The 14,659-nt window shown below is 39.1% G+C and overlaps 1 protein-coding gene across 2 annotated transcripts; it reads left to right on the top strand.

Moving 5' to 3' along the window:
• Positions 1-711: 711 nt before the first annotated feature.
• Positions 712-14,164, top strand: LOC140928832 (uncharacterized). 2 transcript variants are annotated; one of them, XM_073378620.1, is made up of 9 exons: positions 712-799; positions 1,860-1,884; positions 4,799-5,974; positions 7,813-7,875; positions 9,319-9,411; positions 9,758-10,429; positions 10,990-11,205; positions 12,244-12,309; positions 12,747-14,164. In XM_073378620.1, the coding sequence occupies exons 3-9, from the start codon at positions 4,816-4,818 to the stop codon at positions 13,034-13,036; spliced, it is 2,559 nt and encodes an 852-aa protein (XP_073234721.1). In that variant the 5' UTR covers positions 712-799; positions 1,860-1,884; positions 4,799-4,815; the 3' UTR covers positions 13,037-14,164. The 2 variants fall into 2 exon arrangements, with proteins under 2 accessions (XP_073234721.1, XP_073234719.1); XM_073378618.1 differs by having other exon boundaries at positions 713-799; positions 9,316-9,411.
• Positions 14,165-14,659: the final 495 nt, after the last annotated feature.

The raw sequence follows: 14,659 nt of genomic DNA, 5'->3' as shown, positions 1-14,659 counted from the left end.
CCAGACTAAGGAGATCTTGCTGTAATTAAAGGCAATCAACCATGGACTTGACGACTAAATAAATCACAGTGTCATCTGTGAATAGGTGGACTTCGTATTTCACACTGGGGAAGGTCATTTAGCAAAATAAGAATGCTTATCATTAGCGCGGCAAACATTTCGTGACCATTTAGCCATCATAAGCCGTTAGCTTTAAAGTTTTTCGAACGCGGTCCTGGTGGCGGAGTGTCTCCAAGGTTCCGAAATCAGGAGTGTGCGTGACCTTGTCTGAAATTTCCGTGTTATTCTTTAGGGGAATACAATTTTCCTACAGTTACTAGTTAAGAACAATGTTAGAAGGAGTGTTCTGCTGAAACTTTCCATGGGGCTTACATGTTATAGACGATATAAGTGGGAAAATGAAAAATAAATAAAGGACCGCATTAAACGATTTGAATGACTCAGTACAACAAAAAATGTAGGAAAACACTCAGTTTTTACATTAGCATGTCGTGGCAAGCAGCTGATTAGTATAGAAAAACTTGATATGATAACCACGCTTGCTTTAACAACTACTTCAAATCACAAATGCTTCACAGCAAGAAGAATACTCGATCTCTCTTTCGTGACGGTACGTACATATCATGCGCGACAAAGAGAGATCTGAACCGGATCCTTTTTGCGTCATAAGACAAGGAAGTAGCCAACGGCAACAAGAGACTAATTTTAGACGTTGTAACGAAAGGACGCTTTCTTCCACAGCCGTCTAAAACTTCAGCCGTTAGATTAATTCATCAGCCACCGTTGAAGTCTGGTTAAGGTATTGTACTTTTGTTACGATTAGGCAGTCTGACGTTACTTTATCGCCACTTACTCTTCTTAGTCTCATTATGCTAAATCAACGCTCGCTCGCCTGTCGAACACTGTGAGAGCACACATTTATTGGAGATCAACTTAACAACGGAAAGAAGCTTCCAGAATTATTTATTGTCTTTATGCAGCAATTTCAAGCGCCGAATCATGATTCTTTAGTTTCACATACTACAGTGTTATAGGAGGTTTTGAAAAGTTGATTCGCCAGCGATAAGTACGCTTTGTACGGAACTGGGCAAGAGAAACAGAAGAGAAATTCAGTACAATGGAGCTTCCATAAGATTTTGAGATCGTAAGAATGTTAATTCGAGAAAACCAGACTCCCAAAAAAAGAAGTTCTAAATCATGTTTGTAGATTTCACATTAGATTCAGGTCTACACTCTGGAATAATCAGCTCTCATTAGGTATTTCTGTTCCAGAATAGTTCTTCGATATTATCAACAATTTAAAATCGACAAGCGATTGCCGTAAACGACTAAGTTCATTATAGCTTAACCTCCCGATCTGTTTTACTGTCGGAGTTGGCAGACAGATTTAAGCGACACACCGCCCTTTCAGGATTTAGAATGTTTAACTTAACGGTAAACTAAGAAGACTCCCTAGTCAGAAACACTTTTGTGTTAGAATATTTTCACTTAATTTATGGTGCTTGTACCGTCCTTTCATCCGTGACCAAAAGCAAATCAATCCTTACAGTTTACTGAGTTTGTCCACGGAACGTGTCTGCGTAAAACCTGAAATTATAGGCCTTATCTTTCAGTCAATTCCAAGCAATGGCCTATTATTGCAGATGCGGGTAGTAAATGATCGCGAACGGTTTATTGCCAAGAGCAGCTACACCAAATAGTACTTGCTTGTGAAGAATATAAATGAATACAATATTAAATATCTGCACATAAAATGAATACGGTCCGACAAATTTAAGATGAGTGTCTCTTATGAGAGCCGCAATTGTTGCCACGTCGTCAATGAATTATTGCTTTTGCTTTCCTTTTTCTTTCGGTAGGAATCTGAAAGGGGTGTACGAACAGGTAAATGCACTTGAAGTCACTTCATTTAAGTCTATCTCAACCAGTACACTCGGCAACAGACCTTAACCTCGATGAATCAATCAATACCCTGAGCAACTGCTTGAAGCAATCTTGCATTATATACATCATTTATATAAATCATTTGAAGTCATCGAACCAAATCAAATTATATATCTCATTCGGTCAATTCTACGAACCCCTACATCCTTCAGCCGGGTAAATCCTGTGTAGCTAACTTTATATTATGGCTGTCTTACCGCGCTACTGAGTAGGTCACTGAAATCACACGATTTTCAGGACTACACAGAGTGTCAAATTTCACGCAGGTATCAGTAACTATCAAAACACAGGCAACAACAACAACGAGCTTTATTTGCATGACCATACAAACACATACAGTATTGCAAAAGCTATGTTTAGGAATCAAAATTACAACATAGGGCAATTACGTTACTTTGATAATAATTTGTCACGAACAACAAAACAAGCTGAAATATATTTTATGAATTGTATATTGATAAAGTATTTAGAAGAGTTCATCAGTTCATTGATCATACCGTTTATAGGTAACTGGGTAATATTTGGAATCAAAGTCTTGACTTTATAGTAAAATTTATTCCTAATCATAGAGTGTGTAGGACATTGAAAAAGAAAGTGAACTTCGTCTTCTATTACATTGCATCCACAAAAAGGGCAATGCCTATTATCCTTCGTAGTTTGATTGTATCTGCCTATTTCTATCATTAGTTTGTGATTGCTTATTCGTAGTTTTACTAAAAGCCCTTCTCCCAGCTATTCCTCTTGCTAAGTCTAGGTAACTAGAGGAGGTATGATCGGTTTTAAAAGATCTATAAAATTCAAGTTTTTGAGAATGTTGAAAGGTGTTTTGCCAATATGAGATATACTCCTGTTTCATTGAACTTACATAGCAGCCCAAGCTGAGTATGAGATACGTTCGGTATCATATTGCGCAATCCTCAAAATGCCCGTGACAATTATACATGTAATAGATACTAGACAGTAGTAACCAAGTGTCAGGAAGTGCGGGCGAAGATATGTGGCTTTTACCTTAAATTGATTGATTTTGAGAACCGCTTTTATAATTGTGTACATAAATAAGAAAGCCCTAGTTAATAGTTCCAGTATCAACACAATGAATCACGGAGGATCATGAACGTGGAAATTGTATTAAACAACACAGTGAACAAGACTGTTATTGAATTCAACTATTTTGTTCACAATTGCTTAGATACAGGTAATCTTGCGAACGATGAGAAGCGACTGAGGAGAGACGGCATTTTTCGCAGGCAAAGATAAATGCGTGACAACGCTCAAAGTGAAATGAAAATAGCACGAACTCTTATTATTCATGAATCAGTGTTCGGTAACGAAAGGTCATTAAAGGCCTGTTTACATGGAGTGGGAGACCCCGGTCTAGTGGGGTTAGTTTCTTTTGTTTTCACTCTCTGGGGGACACAAAACAAAAGAAACCTACCCCAGAAGACCGGGGTCCCCCACTCCATGTAAACAGGGTCTAAGATGCAACAGTGAATCATGAAGAAGCTTAGTTTAAACTGCTCATTGAAGTTACAGATACCAAGCGACGCAACATGCTTGAAAACACATACAACGTAAAACAGTTGTAGTGTGACCTGAATTAAGTTAACTCACATGGATTTATAGGCTCATTTGTATCTTACCAGCTCATCCCACACGAAGCTGAGATCAGGCTCTGCTTTCGTTTCACTTATTAAATAGATTTTTGGCAGCAAGGCGAATTGAAAAGTCTTGCATTTGATACAGTACGTGTATACCTGAATTACGCTGACTACGTGTTTTCGAAACAAACAAATATTGTTGCATGCCCTTCGTAACATTACCGCTGTCTCTCGACTTGTATTCATGTAACACCAGGGCCTTCGCCATCAATTCGCGGCCACGTACAAAACGGGAATTCCAAGAATGTGGAAAGATTTTGCAAAAACCTCGCTGTACAGTTTATAAAGTACCGCTGACCAAGAATAGTCTGCGCGCTCCTCTTGTTGCCCGAAATTAAGGATTTGTGTGAGAATTCAGTTAATAGATTCAAGAACATTCGCTTTAATTGTCAATAAACACTTAACCTTTTTAATTGGTTCATTCTTGTTTGTTGTGCCGTTATTTTTCCGATACGCTGCAATTAACCCGATTTTCTTGATCCCCGAGTTTGGATCCGGAAAATAACCGCTCAACAAGCAAGATCAAACTCAGAAAAAAGGTAAAGTGTTTTTCATGAAAATTCCAAAGAGTATCTATCTTCTTGAATCTATGACCTTAATTTCCATACAAATCCTTTATGATCACGACCATTTTGAAGGTTACGCCAAATGATACCGGTAATATCACATTAAACATTCTAATACTAAGCTTGGGTTGCCTGTGTACAAAGCAAGTACAGTTGAACCACCATGTCCAACCACCCCTCGTAAACAACCACCGCCCCTACACGACCACCTATCCAAACCAAACACAGAAACTTTTCCCAGTCACAAGCTTTAGTTCCGTACCATTCATAAGCGGCCGCGCCATTTTTGACCGGGTGCTTTTGAGGCAACTGTCTTTACAATATTCCATTGATTTTCACCTCAGTTGTAAGCGACCATTTGACGCATGGTGTGATCTCTAAGTAATCTGTATGTAAAATTCTACTCATATCAACAACATGTCTAGGAACCAAAATATATATGTAGCCATATATCGTGTATAGGGATCTCTCTCCCCGGAAGAGATCCTCCGTGGTTCGATTCTCGTAGTAAGCGGCTAATCGAATAGCGACCACAAAAACTTTGCATTTTGGGTCGTCACTTACGGGAGGTAAAATTCAGTGACCGCTGAAATTGATCCTTTAATATATCTTTTCTTTTTCTCCCACTAGACGTAATAGTGTAGAATATGGCATCATTAAAAAAAGTCAAAGTAGTGCTACTGGCCTCCGAGTGGAGCTCAAAGCATGGTGGACTATCTACCTTCAACAGAGTGTTAGCCATACAGTTGGCCCAAAATCCAAAGGTAGCAGTTTCCGTCTTTCTCCCAGAATGCGACCAGACCGAAAGGGACGCGGCAAAGAAGAACAACATTACTTTAATTGAGGCAGAACCCAGTCCTGGCATTGACAAAATGCTATGGTTATGCCATCCACCAAAAGATCTTGAAATTGACTTTGTTATCGGCCACGGGGTAGTGCTTGGTCGTCAAGCACAATTTATAACAGATAATCGCTCATGCAAGTGGGTACAATTTGTGCACACCGACCCAGAGGAGCTGGGGATGTTCAAAGATTACCCAGATGCAGTTTCAAAGGGAGAAGAGAAGCATCAAACGGAAGTCAAACTCTGCGAAATGGCCGACTTCGTTGTGGCAGTGGGTCCTAAACTGGCAGAGGCTTATCGTTCCTACCTTCGACATTGTGGGAAAGACCGAGATGTCTTTGAGCTTACACCAGGTATCTTCAGCGAGTTCTCTAACGTACTGCAAAGCACGCAAGAAGGGGGCAAATTTCGAGTTTTATCTTTTGGGCGTGGCGATGCCGAAGACTTCCACTTGAAGGGATTTGACGTCGCGGCCAAAGCCGTAGCAAATCTTCATAATGCTCATCTGATCTTTGTTGGCGCTGCGAGCAAGGAACAAGACGAAGTGGCAGAGCGTTTGAAGAAATGCGATTTACCTCCAAGTCGTCTCAGAGTAAGGGCTTACAAGGATAAACGAGAGGGCTTAAAACAGCTTTTCTCTGGGGTGGACCTTGCTTTAATGCCGTCGAGAACCGAGGGTTTTGGACTCGCCGCTTTGGAAGCCCTATCTGCAGGACTACCTGTTTTGGTCAGTGCCAATTCAGGATTCGGAGAAGCCCTTGGTAAAGTGCCTTTTGGTTCAGGATGTGTGATTTCCTCTGACGATGCTGGAGTATGGGCTGAAGAAATCGGCAAGGTGATGAAAAAGCCAAGAGTCACCCGCTTGGAGGAATCAAAATCAATCCTCGAAAATTATGCCAAAAAGTACAACTGGCAGGAACAAACCAAAGATCTCGTTGAAAAAATCATGGCCATTCGTAAGGGTAGGCAGTTCTATTGTTATCTGATTTTGTGAAATAATTCATAAATGCAGTCATATGCCACCTACATTTTTCTCATTTATTGCTTTAATTAATCTGCATAGTGATTTTAAAGATGAATTGACAAATCGACATTAAATGTTAGGTTTGAAGAATCATTAGAGTTAACCAAGGGCCATTTTGGTTGTGAGTGTTTTGTACAGGCAATCACATGATTTCGAGTGCAATTTGGGATGAATCAGCACAAGTAAATTTTTCAAAGGTTAACCAAATTGTAATTAATTTTGTGGTCTTTGAAAAATTTACAACTATTTATTTATCCCAAATTGTACGAGAATAACCGTGTGATTACTTGTTAGTATATACATGCAAAGATTTGACTTGCTCTTCCTCTTTTGCGTGTCACCGAGCCACTCCTCCTTGTTCCGGCCTACAAATGACAGCCTGGACCAAGATTGGTCTAGATTTTGATAGTTGAATACTTGACGGACAAAAACCACTAGAAGCTCGAAATTTGTTTACCGAAAAGTGAAGCCTTTTGTCGTTTTACGCTTTTAACTTTTCAAGTTATTCCACTGCCGCCACGGAAAGAACTACAACTGCGATAAAGATTATATTCCTTTGTTGTGTTTTGTATATTTGGGTTTTGGTTGAGGAAAGCGTCGCAACGGGGATTTCAGCGATGGCTGTTTTTGTCTGGTTTAACGGCGGGCATAATTATTTTAAGTTTCAGTCATACGGCACGGTGACTCATAAGATAAATGTGCACAAGCTTTTAAACAGTTTTCTGACTGTAAATGAAAAGGACAAGTTCTAAAGAAAACTTAGTCGTCGTGTTGGTTTTAAAAAGAAGGCTTTAAGCGGGGTATGTTCGTCTAGTATTCGCCTTCCAAACGCGAAGCCGACTAAAATACAAACACACAGAAAACATTAGGTTTTAAAAAAGATTTTCCGCAACTCCTCAATCACACTACTTTCTTATGAAAGGTGATTTTGTTTTCAGACATTTTTCCTGTTTTGAGTGTCCTTCAAGAATTTTGCATTTTGCTATTTGGGAGGGAGTAAGGGAGGGTACGAATATCTCAAAACCGCACAGAATAACATGAGAAAACCGCAAACCGCTTGGTCATGTAAAACAGCAAAACCGCACCAAAAATCGAGCAAAACCGCATCACCGCAAACTTACGCCCCCCTGATTAATGGCTTTGTTTCTTCTGGTTTCGTTCTTGGAGTGTGGGTCAAACTTTGCCGCGTAAATGAAACTGAAATCAGACTTGCTTTTTAATTATGGTTGCAGGACTTGTGATTTACGTCTGTTTGCACATTCTCCACCCTCAACGAAAAAAATACGTAAAGGAGTTGTCGATTGTTCTACTGACAGACCCTTAACTCACCTGGCGCTGTTGATCAATTTAATTTCAACTTTCTGCAATCAATTTCAACTTTTTGCACTCAAACATTTCAACTTTCTGGTCTGTTTGGGATTAATTGACATGCTCTGATCTCAGCCAATGAGCGTGCTTAAATTATTGCACTTATATTATTAGTGTATCAATTACTAGGAACCTCTAAGGTCTGAAAAGCTAGAAAGTAAAATAAGACGATTAAAGGGAGCATTATAATACAAACGAAACGTTAATCACTGTCACCGTCCGTACGGTCCTACTCGGGACCATAGTTACGTAGATACTCTCGTTTGCAGGGACGATTGAAAACAGTCTACTCACTACCATATAAAAATTTGTTATTTCAGAATTAGACATGATTTCTATTAACTTTTCTTATTTTTTTAACTTCATATCTAAAACATAAATTTCTGCTTTAATTTCACTTTTTTATAGATTCCCCGCGAACATCATCTTCGGACGGCGCTAAGAAGCGAAAAGGAGATTCTCTATCAACAGGTGATTGAAAGGGTATCAATACAAGCTAGGAATAACACATTATTTATATCACAAATAGATAAGTTCAAACCTTTGGTTCTTGTCCTGCTGTTTTTGACCTGACGTCTTAGCTTTCAGATTATTAGCCTGTTCCAGGCGTTTAGATAGTGGTGAGCAAGTTAAATCGTACGCGGCGAGCCCAAAAAGAAACACGAGGGGAGACTGGGCGGGAGCGAGAAAACCCCCCCTTTTCCAGCCCTATTTTTCCCTCGTCAATGGAACAGGCTATCAGATTATGTAGGAAGCTTGTACTTCAACCCAGCCGGCACCGGTTTCCGTTGTTTAAAGGGGAAGGGTAAGAGGCAGTTCTCCTGCTTGAAACTGGTGGACAGAAAGGACCTTTCTTCATTAAAAATGAACTAAATAAATTACCATTCTTTTCAAATAGACCAATAACCGGTTTTGCCTGTGCGCCTCCACATCTCCAAAACCGATGCATGCTGGGGTCCCAGTGGCGGATCGATCTAGGGGAGGTGCCCGGGGAGCCCCCCTCCCCCCTCCTTCCTTATTTTAGACCAAACTAAAGCCCGGCCCGAAGGGCGGGGCGCTTATACGGACCTCCCTAAAAATCACGCCTTAGATCTTGTTCTTACTTACATGTTGTACTTTAACTAATATGTAGCCACTTACATGTTTAAAGTTAACGTTCAATATAAAGTTACAAATAACTCGTTAAAAATATACCATGTACGCACCTTGCCTTGGTAGTGATAAATTAGTAAAAGCACAAATGAGCAGGAAACCACCACCGCTGTTTTTTCACCAGTTGACCCTGCTTTCCTGTTTCACACTTGTCATAGCAGGTATCACCGCTGACCAATAGCTACCACAGGCCTACTAACAAATTCAGACAGTTTCAAGTTGTCCCTCTCGATCACCGCTCGTTGATCCACGTTGCGTCAAGGACCTCTCCAGCGTCATCAGTTAAATCCGGTTACCTTCTTTGGTCAAAAATAAATCCAAAGCATTCTTGTAGACAGATAAAGCCAAAATACTTGTCTCCAGCGTTTGAGTTGTTAGATTGGAGAGATGCTTGCAGAGTGGAAAAGCATTGTAGACTGAGAACTTCTTTTAGCTCAAGTTACTTTTTTAATTGCTCATATATTTATGTATAAAAGTATTTTCTTATTTATTAATAAATTTATTTTAGTATTTTGTTTTTTTGGTCTTCGGATATTTATCTCTAGGTTTGTCATGCTTTGTTGTAATACATGTGACCTTTAGTGTAGCTAAAGTAAGCGGGCCGAGAAGAGTTGTCTCCTTAGTATGGGCTATTAACAGTAAGGGGTGAGAGGGAAAGTCAGAAATTTGGTTTGATCAACTAAATATTCTGTGATTAACAGTACCTCTTAAAATGCTGAGTTTCCTTTCTTTTCTTTTATTATTTTTTGATACCTAAAGAAGAGCCAGCTTCAAAAACAAGTAAGACGACATCAAGTAGCAATCCCAGTGATGCTGATCATGCAGAAGACGCGACTTCGGGGATTTCAAATGACGGTATAATGTCTATAATCTTGTTGTTATGTATGAATTTAAGCTGTTTCGATAATAAGTCCATAAAACATTTCTAACAGCAGAAAATAGGTTTTCATTTGTTGCTAATATCCTTAGTAATCACATTATTTTTGAAGACTGGCGTCACTACAATAATGGAAAGAGACGTATACCTCCCTCCTCACGTGACTAGCAAACTGAATTATTTAATTTTTCAAATGATATAGAAAATAGGTTTTGAAAATCAAATGACTTCCAGATTGCAGACGTGACCAACGTTCAAAACAACTTTATTTTACTGTTTGGGTAAGGTTATTAAATTCAATTAACAATTTTCTTTTTTGTGCAGAAACGAAGTCTCGAAAAACTGAAAGTAACCCTCCAGAGGTAGATGTTGCTGTGCTTACAAATAAAGAACTTCCTAAAACATCAAAACGTTTGGATCTTGAGCAACTGCCAATCGATATTCTGTTGTTGACAGTACAGGACTGTGAGTTTTTAGCCTGTCTTTCCCACCTGACGGGTTTCTCGAGGATGTTTCAAAAAGACCTTGGCGACGTGTACATCGGAAAAATAGGGGAGATGAAAATCGCTCTAATGAAGTGCAGAATGGGTGCGGCTGGTCCTGGAGGTGCAGCAGGTGTTGTTAGAGACGCAGTCAAAGCCTTAACGCCCAAGGCGGTGTTTTGTGTTGGTTACTGTGGGGGCTTACAACCAGTCAAAGTCAAGCTAGGAGATGTAGTTATTTCCGAGGTACTAATCACATACGCTCCTTCAAAAGTCACCAAAGATGGTATTGAAGAACTTGGCGACCGAGTTCCGCTTAAGCCCAATCTTGCCAAGGTAATACTCAATGCTGCTGCTGGATGGAGCGCACCGTTGCGGGATCCATCAGAATTAGAGGTGGAACAGGTACGAGGTGCGTTACTGAGTGGACCACAAGTGGTCGATGACAATGATTTGCGTGAAGCACTTCTCAACCGATTCCCTGGGGCAATTGCTATCGAGATGGAGGGCGAAGGTAAAGTAAAGTAACATTTTATGACAAAAATTCATCAATCTCCATTCAAGTGACGTAAACTGCGTTAGAAATGGGCGTATCGGTTATCCAAAAAGTTCCGATCCATTGATAATAATGCATTCCCCGTATACACCAACGCTCAAAGGTGTTTTAACGTTGTTTATTAGTTTCCTAAAGTGTTAAATCCTGTTTTAATTGGTTTAAAATGTGTACCATTCAGACTAACTAGAAAATAATTGTAGCGGCTTTTGATTACTTTCTAACAATCGCTTGACGTGAAAACTTTGGTGTAAACGAGACACAAGGTTTGAGGCATTTTTAAACAAATGGAGAATTGAACTAAGCTGGCTTCAATTCTGTTCTAAACCATACACTTTAAAAAAATATATTTGGGAGCTTGAGCAACTACGAAGGCGCGGAGGGCAAGTGGAACGTCGAAAAAGGAAAACTGCACATTAGCTGATTCAAACAAAAAATCAGCATACTTTTAGATCTTTGGTCAAATTCCAGATCCTTCTCTTGGAAATGTCTTATCTACTACATGTTATCTTCACTTTAAGGTGTTTACTCAGCAGCACATGACCTGAACGTTGAGTGGATAATTATAAAAGGCGTGTCGGACTTCGCAAATGGCAAAAACTCTGAGAAAAATGCATGGCGACCCTTTGCGAGTTTAATGGCTGCATCATTTGTTGCTCATATCCTCAGTAATCCCATCATTTTTGAAGACTGGCCTCACTACAATAATGGAAAGACGAGTCTGCCTCCCTCCTCAGGTGATTACAAACCTGACGTGTTTAATTTTTCAAATGATAATTATAAAACAAACAACCAACAGTGTTCCAAGATACAACAGACCAAGACGCGACTGATTCTACACCTGAATGTGGCTTTTTTTTTAATTTAAAAATAAAGAGGCCACAATAGCTGCAAAGCTTTTAACTGATTCATTCTAGAGACGCATTAGTCAATACAAAAGTAATCGCTTCTAAACGGCAATCATCGAAAAGTTCAGTATTCTAATGTTGAATCGCTTCTTGGACTGAATGATGACTGTTTCTTCCATGTTTCAATAGGAAGAAAAACCCCTAATAGTTTTTCGATAAAAACACTTTAGAATCGGTAATCTCGTACCCAGATCTCTTATTGACGAAGCGGAAGGCGAGATCTGGTCAAGTAAGAAAATTCAGTTTTTTTGTTTGGCTAGATTGTGAGCGAATGACGTGAATGTTGTCTCCTGCGCGCGCTATTGCGTGTGCAATTGATTCTCTGCAAATAAATATTTTCACTGAAGAAGTAGTTTTCCGTCTCAATATAACTTGTAAAACCATTTTTATCTTATCTTTACAGACTTTTAAAACCTCTCTCTCGGTATCAATAAAGATTTTTTAAAAAGAGGAAAAAAAATTCTCGCGTAGAAGTTGACGCGTACTGCTTTGAGGTTTTAGCATGGATAAGAGAAAGACTATTATCCATGGTTTTAGCGCGCGTTATGATAATTAAATTTAAACCATAAATTATCCGTGTGTAATCTAACTTTCGTGTTGAATTTGATGTTACAAAGAACAACAACAATAACAACAAATTATGTCATGCAAATAAATCATGTTTACAGTCAGTTTTCATTTCCCCGCGCATTTAATTTCGCCTCTTCTAACCCGTAAGTTTTTCAGTTTCCTTATGAAACGATCACAGCGCCGATAAAGCAGACCAAGACTCACTATGCAAAGGCCAAAAGCTACCTCAGCACTTTATCCTCGTCTTTGATGAACATGAATTTGTTACTAAGTAGGGTTACAAATTTTTCTTTCCAGATCAAGCCGGTAAGCGTGATGAACAACCATCCAAAGGCAACAAAAAGACCGTATCTGGTGATAAAGGTATAAATATAGTAGCTATTTAAAGGTTCATTTAATCGACCTTAAAGTTTTGTGTTGATTTCATCTTCCTTTCAACCGCTTTGATGTCACAAGCAGACTTTTTCTTGACAAGACCCCTTTAATAGGATCACACATCTACGCTGCATAATGATTCTGGGTTTGCCACTTACGGGTTTACGTGATATAGTAAAAGGAAAAGTGAGCTCAATCTTTTCCCAAGAAGTAATTTACTGAAGTAATCGATTACATTACTTAAAGCTCCAGTAGCTGTCATATAGGTTGGCGAAACCTCACGACATGTCTGGAACCAAGGAGCTTAAAATAATGGCCATATCAGAACGTGGCAGTTCTATTTATTGATATGATGATAAGTTAGGAATATGAAATCCATCTTTTTGTAACTCTGTAAAATAAATGTGTCCTATCATTTATTACAGCTTTAATAAGAGATGGTACGCCTGAACCAGAGGACTTAGAACGCTTGTCAAAAAAGATGGGAACATCCTGGGAATCTGTTGCTCGGCGCCTTGAGTTTGAGCAGGAAGAAATTAATGAATTTGACCATGAGTATAAAGGATTCGCGAAGAAAGCCTATCGAATGCTCTGTAGGTGGAAAAAAAGGGAAGGTATAAAAGCAACTTACGAAGCCCTGTATAATGCCTTGACTCATGACCTTGTACAGCGTAGGGATTTAGCAGAGGCGTTTTGCCTATTAACCGTGGAATAGTACCTGCAAAAGGCCATTTTAGATGCGATATAAAGTTGTGCTTTACATATTTCATCCACCTCTTTTATACTTTTCGCAATAAAGTAATATACTTTTAGCCCTTTTTTTACCAAATTTGTACGTACTTTTTTATAACTTGCACGAAAGAAAGGAGGCGAATGACGGCTGTGGAACTGGTGGACCATTGGCACCAACCAAAAATATGTCTTTTTTTAGAAATCTGTTTTTTTATTCATGATTCCAAATCCTAAAGTTGAATTCTATTTCCAATTAGAAGCATCCAAGAGACTTTTGGAAATTTCACGTTTCCCTAACGGGGTGTTTAAAGGAATGAAATATTTTTATGTTTACACAGGCGGATGTTTCTCGCATTTACTATGAACAGTTGAAATACGTAAATTCGTCAAAATAAGTCAAAAGTAAAACGACCCCATAATCCTACACGCACTTAGGAAAGACAGCTGAAAACGGGGCACTAGAACTACATTTTAAGATTAAGCTTAGTCGTTAATTACATGCGTCAGCCACGAAAAACTTTAACTTTAACGTCGTTGATATTACAGCGCATTAACGCCCATTACCTGCCACGATTCTCCACAAGCTTTTACAAGTATTTTTGAGAGCGATCGCAGGGCACGAATAACGTCACGAACGGGGTTTCCCTCGTCGTTTCGGCCCCCTTCAACACCACTTTCCTGAGTAATTTATAAATCACCTATAAATCAAATGGGTGATCGTGAGTGACTGAGGACGGGCGAGGCAGCCTCCAAGCAATAGTAAGCCACGTTACTCGTCCATATACATTTAAATATTACGTTTCTAAAAACAGTTTACTTTTGGTAAGTTTCGCTAACACTTCTCGAGGTTCTCCTTTTTTTATTGTATTGTAAACCTCAACAGTTTGTTAATAACCTTAGGTAGGCTTACGATTTTATATCAAATAGCGTGACTGTGATTTAAAGCCCACTCTTAAGTTACCTTTCATAGTTTTTAAGCAATGTACCAAGTACATAAGGTTGTACATAACAGTCATACATATAGTTGTTTTGTTGTAACCAAGTTTTAGTCAGTTATTTAGTAACAATGTACCTGTTAGAATTTTTCCTACAATAAAGTGTGTTTCATGTACTCGTGTTGTCTATTTCACTGATCTGATTACAGTTGTTGGCTTCATACTAGAAGCTAAGTTAGCCTTCAAGTAGGCAGTTGATTCAAGAGCACTTGAAAATCTTAAGTCGCTCTGTAGAAAACATGGCCTCACAGTAGTTCACAGGTATCTACACCTGATTCGCCTAATGGATTCTGGAAATTATCGGAAGAAATCTTTAATAGAATAAGCGATAAAAGTGAGCATGTCAATTATTTACTAGCCAATCGCGATGTTGCCTTTGCTGTGTAGCTTTAGTTTACTAAACGCGTAAGCAGTTTCCAATGCGACATTTATCCCATGGCGACATATCATTTGAAAAAGCCTGTATATGTAAAACGGAAAGGTGTTTAAAGTCGTAATGGCTCGCTGTTTTGATCAAATAAAGTTTTTTTTATAATCCTCCAAAAAACGATTTGATTGGATGCGACGCTTACTCGAAGGGGACGTTTAATCGAGTAAATGCGGTATTGTTA

This window comes from Porites lutea, chromosome 2 (genome assembly GCF_958299795.1).
Source record: "Porites lutea chromosome 2, jaPorLute2.1, whole genome shotgun sequence".
Classification (NCBI taxonomy): Eukaryota; Metazoa; Cnidaria; class Anthozoa; order Scleractinia; family Poritidae; genus Porites; species Porites lutea.
This window is presented reverse-complemented; position numbering and strand designations above follow the sequence as displayed.